The 15,750-nt window shown below is 40.4% G+C and overlaps 1 protein-coding gene, 1 long non-coding RNA gene and 1 other non-coding gene across 4 annotated transcripts in view; 2 read left to right on the top strand and 1 right to left on the bottom strand.

The window, feature by feature from the left end:
* The first annotated feature begins 6 nt into the window (after positions 1–6).
* Positions 7–78, top strand: Trnac-gca. Its single transcript has one exon. It is a non-coding gene; the product is annotated as a tRNA-Cys (tRNA).
* Positions 79–1,124: 1,046 nt separating this feature from the next.
* LOC125564801 lies at positions 1,125–2,904 on the top strand. The gene is made up of 2 exons (XR_007309823.1): positions 1,125–1,184; positions 2,542–2,904. It is a non-coding gene; the product is annotated as an uncharacterized LOC125564801 (long non-coding RNA).
* A 243-nt stretch (positions 2,905–3,147) lies between these two features.
* The window catches only part of LOC5511111 (DNA-directed RNA polymerase I subunit RPA1), a 34,612-nt gene continuing 22,009 nt past the window's right edge, over positions 3,148–15,750 (bottom strand). Inside the window, exons 18-37 of one of the 2 annotated variants that reach the window (XM_048732459.1) lie at positions 15,458–15,673; positions 14,945–15,022; positions 14,334–14,471; positions 13,889–13,944; positions 11,635–11,793; positions 11,171–11,368; positions 10,748–10,877; positions 10,361–10,416; positions 10,146–10,197; positions 9,191–9,300; positions 8,904–8,968; positions 8,149–8,234; positions 7,361–7,430; positions 7,001–7,066; positions 6,309–6,400; positions 6,160–6,240; positions 5,656–5,715; positions 5,268–5,360; positions 4,617–4,727; positions 3,148–3,999 (exon numbers count right to left, since the gene is read on the bottom strand). In XM_048732459.1, coding sequence (XP_048588416.1) covers positions 3,706–3,999; positions 4,617–4,727; positions 5,268–5,360; positions 5,656–5,715; positions 6,160–6,240; positions 6,309–6,400; positions 7,001–7,066; positions 7,361–7,430; positions 8,149–8,234; positions 8,904–8,968; positions 9,191–9,300; positions 10,146–10,197; positions 10,361–10,416; positions 10,748–10,877; positions 11,171–11,368; positions 11,635–11,793; positions 13,889–13,944; positions 14,334–14,471; positions 14,945–15,022; positions 15,458–15,673 — 2,211 coding nt within the window. In that variant the 3' untranslated portion in view covers positions 3,148–3,705. The remainder of the gene's footprint in view (positions 4,000–4,616; positions 4,728–5,267; positions 5,361–5,655; positions 5,716–6,159; positions 6,241–6,308; positions 6,401–7,000; positions 7,067–7,360; positions 7,431–8,148; positions 8,235–8,903; positions 8,969–9,190; positions 9,301–10,145; positions 10,198–10,360; positions 10,417–10,747; positions 10,878–11,170; positions 11,369–11,634; positions 11,794–13,888; positions 13,945–14,333; positions 14,472–14,944; positions 15,023–15,457; positions 15,674–15,750) is intronic. The other variant, XM_048732463.1, reaches the window with a different exon arrangement.

Here is a 15,750-nt window from a genome sequence, read left to right as displayed (position 1 = left end):
GCCGATGGGGGTATAGCTCAGTGGTAGAGCATTCGACTGCAGATCGAGAGGTCACCGGTTCAAACCCGGTTGCCCCCTTGTTTTTTTCCTTTTATAAAGTTAATTAAACTTATTATTTTAAGCTTGTTCATAATCCTCTAGAACTAAAAACTTGTCGTAAGACAGCACTACTTTAAATGGAAAACTTATTTTATTTTTCCTTTCGAAATCGAGCACTATATTACGGATTTAAAACTTTTTTTTGACATCCACGCCCTGATTATATTCTTCCGTTTACAGGTTTTGCAGCACATTCTTCTGGAATTAGCTGATCTAAGTTTACCAAAAATTTTTGTGACATTTTCTTCGAGCCCAACTGTGCGATATTTACATTGAAGAAACTCGCCTGCCCAGATGTCTTGAAATTTATCCCACAAACAAGACAAAACTCGTCTTTGCTGCGTTTGCTGTTCAATCTTTTCAGTGACGTTTTAGGATGATTGATATTGAACAGTTGTTTTCTTTTTTTTGAAGAGGAGAACTGTACAGGACCCGAAATGATCCCAGGACCCGAAACGATCCCAGGACCCGAAATGATCCCCAAAAGTACCCCAACTGATCCTCGGACCCGGAACGATACCGAGGAGTCCCCGAAATCAACCCCAAGGAATTGCGGTAATGGACAAAGGGAAAGCAGAAGAAATACTTGCAATTCTTGAAGCATAATAAAGGGTTAACAGCGACTCGATTTCTAAACAACGTGACTTAAAAATATTAAATTCCAACGCAATACTTCTATTTATTACATTGCCCGGCGTTAAACCCATAAACAGAGTCCAAAAAAAATACACAACTTTAAATTGCTACTGAAAGGAATATAGCATAAACATAGCGCAGCTTTGCTCAGATCAACCACACTTTTGACCTTCCATCACACTCTTAACATTTTGCGGTTCCGACACATGACTCCGACACTATAAATCTCATTTCCGGTAAACATCGCCCCTAAAAATTAATATTCATCTGACAACCAAACATGTATTTTACCACGAAATCCTTGTTCACACGAGCGAATATTTACCGACACAGTTTAGGCAGCCGGTTTGACCGAGAAGATGGAATGACAAAAGCACACTGAGTAATACACTCGAACAACCCTTCTACTACCGATGCAAAATATTAAGAGGATGTGAAAGCAATATTATGTGAGTTTTGAATTTCCTCATGTAGTCGTGCGTACACCCCGGCATGATCTCATGATATGATAGGTCTTTCATTCACCGAAAACAAACATGCCAAAAAATAACTTTAAAACATTTCGCTTCCTATGTAAAGCAGCATGTCCCATCTGTTAAGACTTTCTTTTATGGCTTGTTATGTAAAAATGATTTATCCACGTCGGGCTCCTCAAATTACTATCATGGGAATTGTTAGTTGACCCCAATTTCTGACTCAACCACTGTATTTCCCCCGCAGTCGTATATAAAAATCTTAATACTATAGTTTTAGTTAATGTAAATTTCCTTTTAATAACACAAACAAAGCTAAATGTTTCATATGTTTTTAAAACTAAAAACCAACTTATAAATTCCTTTAGTTGTCCATTACTGTAATTCCTTGGGGTTTATTTCGGGGACTCTTGGGGATCGTTTCGGGTCCCGGGATCAGTTGGGGTACTTTTGGGGATCGTTTCGGGTCCTGGGATCGTTTCGGGTCCTGTACAGAACTAACCGGAGTTTGATTCATAATTTGCAACTAAACCCATGCAAAGCATATTAGCATATTGACAGCTTTCGCGCGATGGTACGGGTTTTGGCACGTCAAGCGCGGTCGTTTAGAAACGCACACGCATGCGCAACGAAAACAGTTTCGACCCATGGCAGAGGTCTCTTTTCCTCGCGAACGCAAGCACAGCGAAATACAGAGAAAAGAGGCCTCTGCTAGCAGGGAACCGCCCTAGAAAACACGCCAGAAAAATATCTTTAGCTCGAACTCATCGGCCCAAAATTCGTACAGCTATAGAAGAAAGATGTCTTTTTAAGCTAGTAATGTTAAAAAATGAATAAACACGTTCACATGTCCACAATAATGCATCTCGCAAACCTTTCATTCTCTGCCTCTATTCTGCCGTTTCATCCGAGGCAGAGGTAGACGGAAGTAGATGCATCAAAGCACCTTTTACTTCCGTTTGCATACTAATAAGCGAATCGCGCCAGCCCATGCTTGTTTCGCTCGCACTGAGACACGCGGGAAAGTTGTCTTTTATTCGAATTTTTTCTATGGAATATATTTTGTGACTATTTTTAAAACTATTCCTGTGCCTATGCCCTGAAATGCGAAGAAATAATATTATCAACAATCAAAACTGTTATTTACCAGATGACGATGTCGAATGCCGAAGCCATTTTCAAAGATTTTGCCGGTTCTAATGCCGTTGAGTTTTTGAAAGGTTACGTCACTCTTTAAAACCACTTCCGCTCATTTCACTTCCGTCCACCTATGCTCAAGACGCTAACGGCAGAAACTTTAGCGAGAGTTTCATCCCTTGTCTCTTTTTACTAGGTATGCCGTGACACGGAAGCCATTTCGCAGTCGAGACGGCCGTTAGACCGCTAACCAATGAGAGAGCGCCAGAAAGCACCGGGCGCCGAAAAAGTAGACAAGAGATACAAACGAACACACGCACTAAATCAACAACAACGCAAAGCTAAAAAACAACTCTAACTTTATTCAAACCGTAGAGGTGAGCTCCCTGTGTGTCAGATCAGGGCCGTAGCAGAAGTTAAAGAATACCGATTCCACTATTTGTTATTGTTTATAATTGAAAATTCAGCGGTTTATTCGCAAGGACACTTTAAAATAACGATCTTCGAATTAATTCTGATACGTTATTGACGATATTTGATTAAAAATATCTTGGTTACTCGATTGAATTAGCCGATGGAAATGGGTGCTTTGTGAGACTCGGCATTGAGCGGGAGCATAAAATGGCGGCGTGATTGGCCGTGACTGGCACAAGCCCCTCCCTCCCCTACAATATTTGAAAAAAATATATAGGTAAATGCATTGTGCCCCCTCCCCAATTTTTTCTAGGCCTGCTAGAGATCTGCGGATCAAGGCTTTTGAAATGTGAAGAACTGAAGAAAATAACAAATAACAACAAAAAACTTCAAAGTTTGAGAATGGCTTTTATTCCAAATATTTTCTTCGACATTCCTCGACATACATTTCACATCCCAATTGGACGAGCAGACTAAAGGACAGAAATTCTCCAATGTAAGGATGGACGTGATTTGTTTAGTTTAGTCAACTGGTACCACCTATCTCTGAATATGGCATATTTGGGAAATGCATAGAAACCTTAGGGTTCGAGATAGCGGTCCCATAAACTTGGCACAAAAAGGTATCGTATAAAGCTGCACCCGATTAGTGTTCGCATAAAAAAATGATGTTATAAGGGTACAAGTAGTCATTGGATCAACAAATCAATCTATACTTTTCTACTTAAGCCATGTCACTACTGACAAGTGAAAACTATCCTTTCGCTGTTCCCCAATGTGTAAAGAAATAGCAACTTATAAAGGATAGAGTTCATAAACGGGTCAATACAAGGGCTGTAACTACCCGTTCATCCACTAACCACCCGTCCGACCACAAGTCGCGAGGAGAGAGACTTGAGGCTCTCCATGAAATAATTACCCATAAAGGATCGAGTTGATAAACGGGTCAACACAGGGGCTGTAATAACTCGAAACTACCCGTTCCTCCGCCGACTACCCGTCCGACCACGAGTCGCGAGGAGGGAGACTTTAGACTCTCCATGTCCCCTGAAAGCACCGCTCCGCGGAGGAAGTGCGTGGTGGTCTCGAAGCTCATCTTCTGGAAAGGCGAGGCGCTTGACTCGATGCCTATGCGGTTGAAGGCTTTGATTTTCCCCTCGTAAGTCATGTAGTCTGAGACGAGGGTAAGGTGACGTGGGTCCACGTGGATACCGTACCCTCCGAACACATTCTTCACCTCCTGTAGAAACAAGGGCAATTATTCAATCTTTAATATAATGTAATATATCATAAAATATTATTTCAACAAATATACTAGCCTGAGTATCAGGCGATTTTATTTTTCAAAAGTTGGATAGGAAAAATCCGGTATATACTTCACAAGGAACGAGAAGCAAGGGCAAATTTCCAACCTTCAATGTAATGTATTGCAACAACCGTAACCTTCGAACACGCTCACTTTTTAATATTCAATGTGATGTATTGCAACAACCGTAACCTTCGAACACGTTCATTTTTCAATATTCAATGTGATGTATTGCAACAACCGTAACCTTCGAACACGTTCTTTTTATATTATTCAATGTAATGTATTGCAACAACCGCAACCTTCGAACACGTTTATTTTTCGATATTCAATGTAATGTATTGCAACAACCGTAACCTTCGAACACGTTTATTATTCAATATTCAATGTAATGTACTGAAACAACCGTAACCTTCGAACACGTTCTTTTTTATTATTCAATGTAATGTATTGCAACAACCGTAACCTTCGAACACGTTCATTTTTCAATATTCAATGTGATGTATTGAAACAACTGTACCCTATGGGATTCACTGTATTCTACAACTAACCTTTGTTATGGCGCGCGCGGCGGCCTCGATCCCGTAAGTGCGCGCGACGGCATGGATATCATTCGTGTAAAGCTTGTCTACATTAATGATGTTAGGGTAGCGGAACGCAACCTGCAAACAAAACAACGTAAAAAGATAAAAAAAAAAACAGCTAGCTAGTGAATAAAGTGGACAGGGAGGGGAGTTGTGGGGCTAATTTACCATTAGACCCTCTTGTTTCATTCATCTTTTATTTGAACCAAAACAAGCACTATAAAGACCCGAATTATAAGTGGCGCGCATGAGTGCTTACGTTCGGCACGGCAGATTGAGTTCGACAAGGCAATAAGAACGGCTGCACCAGTCGTGCTGCACGGCAAAAGCTCGACACAAATTCAAATGCGAGCTTTTGATGTGCCGAATCGAATACCATATTTCTATTATTTTGTACAACAGAAACTCAACATCAAGTCTTTTTTTACCATTCGCAAACTATTGAGCGCGACTCATTCAGTGCGGCGTCTGAATCTCGCTGAACCCAATGCATTTGTGTCTATTAATTCGGCTTAGGCCTACCTGCCACAATGCCAAAATTTGCAATGCAATACAGAGTTAATGGATGTCTCGAAAGAGGAGAGAGTGGCGGGGTAATGGTGGTCATTTATGACTTACTTGTAGGTTGACACCCTCCGTCTTCAGCACAGAGTTCGTCTTCTCCTCGACAAGGAAGCATCTATTTATCCCTGGTGTCTCGTGAACGACGCTCTGTGGAGGAAATGGACCAAACAACGTCATCAGCAAAGCAAATACCAACTCAATCTCTTCTTTGTGTACACCTTACGTATTAAGGGCTTGCGAAAAGTGTAACAAAAGTATGGTGTAGGATGAGAACCATACCTTCATGGAATGCGATTATGTCAATGACGTTCGACGAGTATTTCTTATTGATCTATATCAATAAGATCAATAAGAAGTTGTTGTTGCTGCTGCTGTTGTTATTGTTATTACATTGCATACTTTACCGGTAATCCGGGTCGTAGAGACACCCTTAGATTCTCACCTGCTTGGCTAGCCGCTCGGCGATGCTCATCACTCGTACTTTCCACCTTAACACTGGGAACTAAACAAGGAGTGATTGTGGGGTTCAGAAAACATTCATAATTCACCTACGAAGAAAAATGGGAATTGCGGGTGTCGGGGTGGGGTGTGAGAAAATCCCCTTTGGGGGGCGGGGTACGGATCTTTTCATTAACTGCTTATAGAAAGAGATAAAGACATCCTAATATTCGCATTCGAAGAAACTATGAGAAGAGACAAGGATTCAACAAAAACTGTGTTGTGAGCAACGCTGGCCCAAACTTTTGCGCCAAAGGTTAAGGAATTCCCAGAATTCATCGGTACCTTGATGACGATCTTGCACCACTGCTCACTATTCACATTCGAAAGGACTATAAGGATTTTCAGGTGAGACAAGGATTCAACAGAAAACGCGCGTTGTAAGCAACGCGGGCTCAATTTGAACAACTGTGCCAAAGGGTAACGAATTCCCAGAATGCCTCGGTACCTTGATGACGACCTCGCACCACTGCTCCTCCTCGTTGTCATACCGATAAGACACGATGTGAGAATCACTGCTGACGACTCGCTGTCAATCAAAGAGAGGTTAGTACAGATGACAGTGGTATCGCCTTGAGTGCCTTAACAACAACTTACGTCCTCTCTGCTGCCTTCCAGCGCGCTTGGTTTGGGTTTCTTCTTCGACTTCTCTGTCATAGCGGGATTATCGGCAGTCTGTTGAGTTTCAACTGAAACACAGTGCAATTGTGTAAGCCTGATGCAAACAACGAACACATCGCACCATTAAAATCACTAGCCTCAGCTTAACTCGGACTTCTTGCCCACAAGATGAAACTGGCGTTGATTTTGGTACTTAACTGTCACTAATGTTTGAGAATTAGTTAACGCTTGACTAGGAAATTTACGGGATTCGCAGAAAGCAAACGAATAGTACCTACCAAGCTTAAATAATCTCGATCAGTCCTGTCATATTTTTTTATTTGAAAATAGAAAGGTGTAATGAGATATGACTCTTAAACATATTGGATTATAGGTTACAGTTACTAGCTTGAATGGGCCGATGGAAATGAATGCTTTGTGTGACTAAGGCCAAGTTCAAACGTCGTATTATCCATGAGCCGTATTCAATCCAAATGCATGCAAATGAACCAGGTCGATTGTTTCATCTTTATTTGCATGCATTTGAATTGAATACGGCTCATGGATAATACGTTTAAACTTAGCCTTGGTATTGCGTGGGAGAGTAAAATGGCGACGTGATTAGCCTACGTTTTCCCTATCGCTATGGAGTTTCTTTTTTCAGGGTTATAACCAGGATATACCCTTACCATCTAAAGTCGGGGAGTTGGTTTCACTTCTTTGTGCGTCGGCTTTTGTGTCATCCTCGTCACCACCTGAATCCATAGCATGATGTTAATTGTCAAACGAAGCGGAAGAATATTCTAAAGGAAAAGTAAAATTCGGGGAACGAGACTTTTAAAAGTCATTAAATGAGAGGATCTATGTATCGAGTATTGAAACTCATTTACCAGTCCCGTTTGTTCCAACGAGAATTTAAAGTTTCTGTGGCACGCAAAAAATCCTATGGAATCCAGCCTTTGTCTGTCCTATTATAAATAAAACACTACTAAAAATAAAGGAATCTTCAGACTGTCTAAATTTAGTCTCGCCTATAAAGAAGTGCTTACTCTCCAGTCCGTTTTGTAGTTCTCTCTCGATCTCCATCTCATCCTCATCTGGTGCCTCGTACGATGCATGCTAAAAATACACGATAAACTAATGACATCAACATTACATTACAAGGTTTCAAAGAGACTTTGTTTGGTGACTTTGTGTAGTCACACATGCCGCCTTTAACAACAAATTCCATGGTCTCTGCAATAAATGCGACTAATTCTAACTTGTTGCTTATGTGTTAGGCGGCCGATGTCTACACACATGACTGTCTCTCAGGCAAAACACACTTGGGACGTTTAATCATTACCATTCAACGAAGTTCCTTGAGTTAAAAGAGCTGCTGCTATGATTTTTACAGTACTCTAGGGGTGGCTCATGGGGCGGCTCATTATAAGGGGTACTTGCACAGATGATGTTAGTCTGGACAGCTAAAAATAGTTTTATTAACAAAAATAGCCATAATTGGGCTTGCACTAGCCTACCTGTAGGCTTTAATAGTTTTTCCGGCCCGAAAACCCCGAAAACACGGAGTTCGCATACAACGGCCGCCATCTTGGATTATGCGCACGGCATTTTTCCTCTCCCTCCCCCTGCGCAGCACTTATTAATTTATGATGGGGGCGGAAAAATTATCAAAGCCTACAGGTATGTGTTTATCTCACGTCTAGCAATGATATTGGGTTGAAATTTGAGCTTTTTCTGACTAGTCGCAGGACTAGTTAATCCGAGATGCGCTTGTTGTTTATTATGGTCGAAGTGGATTCGTTTATTGGAGGACTGTGCGCGTGATTTTTCCCACCTGTTCCAATCTCTTTCTCTGCTTGACATCGTACGCGCCATCTTCTCCCTCGTCGCCAGACAACTCTGCGTTATCATTGTCGTCATCTAGCAAAGACGAAGATAAATGTTGGTTCTTACTACGACGCAAACGCAAGGGGTGCGACCTGGGGTGCGAGGATAGCTAGCAGGGTTTCGCCTAAAGCTCTTGCGCTTCTGGGTGAGCAATTTGGCAATGAGTGCAAGCATTTTTGGACTTCATGCCTTTATAATTACACATACACGTACTTAATAAATAAGAACTGAGCCATTGAATAAGCGGAACGACGAGATATCAGCCTAACCGAGTGTAATTCTAAAAACCAGGTGATATTTCATTAAGCTCTTCGCGACATGATGGAAAAACCTGGAAAACGCGTAATTCCAGACAGAGAGAGAAGACACAATTTCTTACAATGGCTATAGGTTCCTTGTATTACGAACTGATTATCAAAACACAAATAACGTGAGGCCGAAAGGCACATAACCAGAGTTTGGCTTTTTAAGATAATATTTCCTTGATCATTATTGCCCTGTGTATCAGTTCAGGGACGAAAAGCTCAAATTTCAATGACACTTTACAAAAAGTCGCATCAATTTAAAAAAAGTCGCACTTGATATTTTGTTTGCTATCAGTTACTAAGTACTCAGATAAATTCTCCGCCTTATTCGATGTGAAATAGGCTTATTTGAAGCGTCACGTCATGTTTTTCAGTCATGTCGCTCTTCGCATGTTACCTGGTTCCTCGTTGTTTTCCGCGGGAGGTGGGGCTGGCGCGTTATCATCTGCTGTATCAACCAACCTGGTGGATAGCACATTCTCAGCGATCAATCGAGAAACGACTATGTACCAGCCAAGAACATACTAAAGTGCACCTTGCACAATCATACAACATGAACAGCGCATGGCACAGCACATCTTTACCCTCAATGATCCAAATAAGGCACCGCAAGCTGTCTACACCTTCATACTTCCTTGTTATTAGCAACTCCTCGTGTCCCGGGAATCCTGAGAGTTTCCTCACCTCTGGCTCTGCTTCGCCCGCACTGTCTTCTGCACGACGGCGATCAGCTTTTTGAAGAACACTGTCTCGACATAGTGCAGGATCTTCGCCGGTGAACAGTAAAACTCGTCCTGCAATACACAACAATATATCATTCGATCGGTGTCCAATGGTCGGCTGGTAGGTCGGTCTGAAAAACCTAACGCTCCGTCAGGTGTTTCAGAGTTCGATTTGCTGCGGTTTTCTTTGAGACGATAAAATCATAACTTAGTTGATTGACCAATCGGTTGTTCGGCTAGTTTGTCCGGAGGCCGGTTGGTAACTAGGTTATTACACTTAATTTTCGAGACTTCAAAATTTCGCGATTTTGAGATGGCGATATTTCGCGGCTTTATTTTCGCGATTTTCCTATTTTCGTAAAAACCAGATCACTTTATTTTCGCGATTTCGCGATTTTGGGATAATTAAATCAAGCAAAACAAGTTGAATTAAAATGTGCTGTAATCATGATGCGTGGGCTAAATTTAGTTTCATGCATAAAAATCTATAAATACAAGTACAACTCAACCCCTTACGATACTATATGTACATAAGATGACTAAATAGACAAGGTGTTTCCATAAAGCTTATTAAACGGCCGATATTCCCCCAAAGGTTTCTTGTGTACTCACTTAATCTTCGCGTCACTTTATTTTCGCGTATCTTTTTAAAATCGCGAAATTGTGACGCGAAAAAATGAAAGGAAAATTGAGTGTAATAAGGTAGGTCAGTGGTTCAGATATCTAGGTCGTATATATGATAAGTGCACATTGCATATGCACAGGCATATGTTTAAATCAGCTCGATAACTTGCTGAATGCATACCTTAAATGTAGACTTTGGAAAGAAAATTATAAAATGTTTACCTCACATGCAGACTTTGGAAGGAATATAATATAATGTATACCTCACAAGGAATATAATATAATGTATATACCTCATACACAGACTTTGGAAGGAACTTCATCTTTATTCGATAGCTGCGCATTCTGTTGGAGCGAGAAAACCATGTGCCTTTGAATTTAGGAAAAATCTCAGATGTTTAAAGATTTCTGTCTGGTAAAATTGAGGAGTAGGGTGGAGCTGAAAAGATTGGTGAACGTTGAAACTCGGAGAAACAGACATGAAAAGGCGGCAAGGAAGCAAACTTACCGAGTCCCTGATTCTTTCGGAGAAAGAGATTCCCAAACATCGATCGATCGGAGGACCTGGTATTCACCGTTACACCAAGAAAACAGCAAGTTACAATAAGGTCGCATCCTGTCTAATACAGCTATCAGCCGTTTTTCACCAAACCAGGAAATAAAAATTAAGTTTATGGTCTAGCGGGGAGCAACTACCCTTGTTAATACAGAAATAAGGCCCTTGGCTTATTTCAAATTTGGCAACAACCATAATAAACATTCAAGTTCTACTCGCCGTCGATGGCTTTGTTGCTAAAGCTTTCTAACAGTGGCAGTGGTAAATGGAAACGTAGAGAAGTACTTTAGTTTCAGTTAACCTGAACATAGACTTCCTCTACAATAGGTTGACACGCACCTGTGATAACATGACGCGGTTCAGTTTCTGCTGCAGCTTCTTAGCTCTCTTGATGACCTTCTTTCCGGCAAGTAGAGGCATGTCCATAGTGGGAGTCTTGATGTTGGCACTGGCGGTCATCAGGATTTCCCTGCAAACAATTAACATTAGCGACATGGGATAACACCTTAACGTAGATTTGATTTCCCTTCAAAACCACTGAGATTTCCTTTTAGAAATAATGCCATAAGCGACATAAGGTAACAACTTTATGTAGATTGGTGATTCCCCTTAAAACTACTGAGATTTCCTTTCAGAGAAATACCATAAGCGACAATGTAACACATACACGTAAGGTCGGATTTACCTTTGAAACAACTTATAGCATGCAGTTTTCCATTAAACGAAATACCATAAGTGATGTTAAGATAACACCGGTATTACCTCATCCGAGGTATCCCCAGCGTAACGTTCATCTCCCCACGACCAGCGAAATGGAAGGTGTTGAGCGTCATCTGAGTAGAAGGCTCCCCGATGGACTGAGCAGCAAGGAGCCCCACAGCCTCTCCAGGGTCTACCAGGGAGCGAAGTGTCTTCAGGTACATCAGACTTCGGAACTTGCTTGCCTTAACACCCTTGCTGCTATAGTGGGGGAGGGGACACCATAAGCATTAATTGCAGTAACAAAGAAGCAACATTATGCTTTAAACGTGGGCCACCGTTTTCTCAAGCATTCTGCATCAGTTGAAGATTCGTACATGGATCTTTATAATGTTGCTCTCGGTCATCCCTTAATCAGTTTAAACTCTTAGCGTGGACCATGGGAAACTATGCGCAAACTTATTTGCAACTAATGTCTGATGTTCAAATAAAAATTCGATTTTTGAACAAAGTCATTTTCGTCTTACCTTGTTTGATCTCCGTCGTCCTGAAGACATTTGTCTGGATTTGTCCTGATATAATTGGCGATGGTATGAGATATTTTCTCGGACACTGCCCCAAATGACCGGTCCGGACGGAGTTTGGACAGGACAGGTGGTGGGCAACGACTATACAACTTGCTATATCTGGAAACAATCAGAGGTTATTCAATTAAGGGGCACTCGCAGCTTTTACTTGTTTCCTAATGGTTGAAGCAATGCAAAACAGTTGCAAAAAGTCTGTGGGACTTGACCCTACTATATGCGATAAAAGATGTGAGTGGCAAGTAATATACAGGTGACAGAGACATTGTCACCAGTTTACTTCTGGAAGGACGACGGATACCTCAACCAACAAGAGATAAAAGAATCTATTAAAATCCGCTCTATTTAACAGGTCATCCGCTTTAAATTATCAGTCACGTCCTCAAAGAAACTTTCAAGACACATTGCTTTTACAATTTTGAAATAGTTTTCGCGTTTCCGTTAAAAATCATCGGATATTGTTACGTAATCGACCGGAAGTTAACTGGTGACAATGCGGCTTTGAATGTGCGCGTCAATACCAAAATGCTTGAAGATAACAACGATCTGGATGTATTCTAAAACACTCAAGTCCTTTTTTCCCACATTGGCTCTGGCGGAATTATGGCCATCACCTGGCACCTGTCATTACCAAAATCTTCAACAGCTCTCTGAAACATCAAATGGTCCCTTCTCTGTGGAAACTAGCTAACGTGACACCCATTCCCAAAGAATCGCCATTGCACGAATGCAATTAGTTACGGCCTATATCATTGACTAACATCATAATGAGAATCTTCGAAAGGCTGGTCTGCAAACAGTAAGTGTCATCTGCTCTGAACTCACAAATATGATCGGATCAGTTTGCCTATAAGCAAGGCCACAATACCACCATGGCCTTGCTTAAGTGTCAGCACCATTGGCTAAACTGGTTAGACAAGGACGTTGACTTCGTCAGAGTATTTTCTTTTGGTTTTAGCAAGGCCTTCGACTCTGTTTCCCATAAGATAGTATGCAGAAAGCTAAAGTCCTATGACATTAATCCTTATGTCATTAACTGGGTTGTTAGCTTTCTGGGTAACCGTAAACAAAGGGTGGTGGTGGATGGAGTGTCAACGAAGTTTGTTGAGATCGACAGAGGTGTTCCTCAAGGGACTGTGTTGGGACCTGTCTTGTTTTCCATTATGGTGAACGACATTATCCCGGTCAACCCTAGTAAGATGCTCTTGGTTAAGTACGCCAATGACATCACGCTGAGCATTCCTCAACGACATAACTCTGCTGATTTATCTTCAGTTGAAGTTCAGAATATCAAGAATTGGTAAAAAGAAAATCGGATGACGCTAAATCTCTCCAAAACATGGGAAATGGTAGTCAGGGGGAGGACAAAGAAGCCCATTCCAGAACCTGAACCAGACATAAGTAGGAAAGAGGAACTTAAATTACTAGGCGTGACGTTCAATGAACAACCATGTAATTGGGACACTCATTTTGAACAAATGATTTCTAAGGCCAGCAGTAGGTTTACATTTTAAGAGTTTGTAAATTTTACGGATACACCATGCAAGAACTCACTCTTTTGTTTGACAGTCTCATTATGTCCCTGTTCTATTATGCTATTGAAGTCTGGGCCTGTGCATACGACAGCAAGTATTTATTGCAAGTCGATCGTTTTTATAAGCGTGCTGCTAGATACGAGTACACAACCAGTTACACACCAATTGCAAAAATAATCAGAGATAGGGACGTCAAACTATGGGAGAGGATAACATCAGATGACAACCACTGCCTGAGTTGCATGCTGCCGAAACGGAAAACCCGCAGCCTGAGGAAAAGGGGGCATGATTTTATCTTGCCGCAAGTAAAGACTGAGCGTTTCAAACGCTGTTTTGTAAATAGATGTCTTTTTAACCTTATTTAGTAGAGAAGTATATAAGTAGTTAATGGTTTGTAACCCGCCAAGTCTGTCTGTCGGGATTATTTTTAATAAAGATCTTATTATTATTATTATTATTATTATTATTATTATTATTATTATTATTATTATTATTATTATTATTATTATTATTATTATTATTATTATTATTATTATTATTATTATTATTATTATTATTATTATTATTATTATTATTATTATTATTATTATTATTATTATTATTATTATTATTATTATTATTATTATTATTATTATTATTCGTCACAGGCGACCATCTCATACCTGGATTTGACTGACGATGGTGCCTCAGTCCACATCTTGAACAGCTCGAGTTGGGCCTGCAGCAAACCCCATACAGTTAACGAATCATAATCGGCCACTCCTTTGTTATAGTTTATCATTGAAATAACAACGGTTTATTCGCAAGGAAACTTCAAAATAACAATCTACGAATGAAGTTCGTTATTGGCGATATTTGATTGAGAATATCTTTGTTACTTGCTTGAATAAGCCGATGGAAATGGATGCTTCGTGTGACTAGGCATTGTTATTGTTTACAATTGACAAAAATAAAAAATAAATAATTCACGATTGAAATCTGATATTTTAACAATGTCGTAGAATACTCAAACTCGCTTGAATAACTGAAGTGAATAGAAGTTTTGTTTCGTACAGGAGGGGAAAAAGGCGGCGTGAATGGTCCTACTTATTAATTATTAGTACGTACCTTTGATCGGCCGAACTTTTCAGGTACCGTGTCGTGTTTGCCCTGCACTTCCTCCAAGTTGTCCGCCTCGAACGCGAGGAACGCTGAGGTCCGGTTCTGTTTATCAACCGATGGATGCTTCCTCTGCCATTTGTGGATCTGATAAAAAAAAACACCCGTTTAGAGGCCTACGCTATTGAAAGTGATAGCAAATAAGATAATGATGTTCTAAAAAATTCTAAAAAAATAGAACTGCAACAACGCAATTTAAAATTGATCAAAGCACAAAGCCCGCAAAAGTTTGGCTAGAGCAGGTTGACACTGGAATGATAACAAGTAATTCAGATCGATCAATATTGTCGAAACTTTCTTTTGATCTTCCATGTGTACAAAAAACTTCTAATATACTATCATATTATTAAAATACTATTTGATGGTATATAGATTGCAAGAATTTTATTTAAAAAGAGGGATATAGTTTCTGCTTTTGTAACGGCTATGGAGTAGGTTACTCGAATCGCCTGATGATCCTATCCTCTAGTTGGTTTTGCCGCTACCATGGAGTTTACCTAAGATTCTAGCTTGTTAGCTTTATTCGGGTTTAGCTGTCCTGTAGATACCGTGGTAAATACCTTAGATTCTAGCTTGTTAGCTTTATCCGGGTTCAGATGTCCCAGAAGATCCTTAGGGTTCAGCTGTTGCAGAAATGCCTGAAAAAAAATTAAAATACTTGACAAAACAGGACGTTGTAGCAAAAACGAGGGCACCATTCACGCTAGTAGATTAGAATATATATAATATATATATATATAATAGGCGTTCATATAACAGTGCTCAATACATAGGTGTAGAGCGGGATATATCTTGGTTTGTAGGAAAAAAACACGCGAACTACCGTTTCATCTCTACAAGCCTTGTATATATATATATATATATATATATATATATATATATATATATATACATTCATACATACATCCATCCCCTATTCCAAGTTGGTAGACTCAGCACTCTCACTTGTACCTATGATATATCCGTAATCATTCCCCATACATTGTAAATTGGTGTTGAGGGTTATATGACAAAATATATTCCAGGATTCTTGAACAATTCTAATCTACTTTACGACCCATTCAAATCCCTACCATGTAGTTCTCAACCATAAATGGGTACTGCTTGTCCGACAGGAACTTTGTCTTAAGTATATCGAGGCCGTCTTCCCCATAGTAAAACTGCACAATTGAGCCATCGCTGTCTCTAACGGTCAGATCATAAGCGACCTGGAGTCCTTCCAGGTGTTTGATCAGGCAGCGCTGAAGGTAGCCACTGCGACTGGTCTTGACAGCAGTATCAACCAGGCCCTGGGGACACACAGGGCAGTTTAACAATAGAATGTCACACATCGTGATGGGGACAAACAGGACAGTTTAACAATAGA

The sequence above is a fragment of the Nematostella vectensis genome, chromosome 1 (genome assembly GCF_932526225.1).
Source record: "Nematostella vectensis chromosome 1, jaNemVect1.1, whole genome shotgun sequence".
In the NCBI taxonomy this organism is placed as follows: Eukaryota; Metazoa; Cnidaria; class Anthozoa; order Actiniaria; family Edwardsiidae; genus Nematostella; species Nematostella vectensis.
Note: the sequence above shows the minus strand (reverse complement) of the source record. Positions and strands in the feature narration are given on the sequence as shown.